We start from the raw sequence: 613 nt of genomic DNA on the forward strand, positions 1-613 counted from the left end.
GTTCAACCTGGAGCAGACCAGCTGGGTCAGGCCCTCCTGCAGCCCTAACACCACAGCCCCCCCCTGCACCCCTCTCCTGAACGGTGCCCCAGCCTCCTGCTCTGCCCCCCAGGTTGTACCCGTGCCGTTCCCCATCCCTGCTCTGCCACGCGATGGTCTGGCTCTGGCCAACGCTGCCGCCCCTCTCTTACAAAACTCGCCTTGCTTCGTCGTGTCCCCACGTGCACCCCCACTCCGCTTGCGAGTGATTTTCTGCCCCAAAAGAACAGTCTCGGTAGCTGAGACAGGGAGGGGCTGGGAGGACGGAGCCTACGCACTTTTACACAGGGACAGAAGGATGGTTTGTCTCCACTGAACGTTTTCTGGAACGGTCTCTCAGGGAATGAGGGTTTTCTCCTCCTCCGTGCCCTCACCGCCGCACCTCTTCCTTCCAGGCCAACGCAGGCTCCCAGCCCGCAGCTCCTCCCAGCAGGGTCCCCTACCTAGAGCAGCCTTCGGAGAAGGGGAATTTGGATTACAGCACCGACCCATTCGCAGGTAAGCGAAAGGCACCCGGTGGCTCCTCCCGAGTGGGCACAGGGCTCTCGGGAGGTACGAGGTCCGTCACTAGTGG

The 613-nt window shown here is 62.5% G+C and overlaps 1 protein-coding gene across 1 annotated transcript in view; it reads left to right on the forward strand.

The window, feature by feature from the left end:
• Positions 1 to 613, forward strand: part of HMHA1 (histocompatibility (minor) HA-1) — a gene marked incomplete at its 5' end in the record, with an annotated part of 12,567 nt that overhangs the window by 10,277 nt on the left and 1,677 nt on the right. Inside the window, 1 exon segment of the mRNA XM_009709944.1 lies at positions 435 to 537. Coding sequence (XP_009708246.1) covers positions 435 to 537 — 103 coding nt within the window.

Source organism: Cariama cristata, unplaced genomic scaffold (genome assembly GCF_000690535.1).
Source record: "Cariama cristata isolate BGI_N322 unplaced genomic scaffold, ASM69053v1 scaffold24011, whole genome shotgun sequence".
NCBI lineage: Eukaryota > Metazoa > Chordata > Aves > Cariamiformes > Cariamidae > Cariama > Cariama cristata.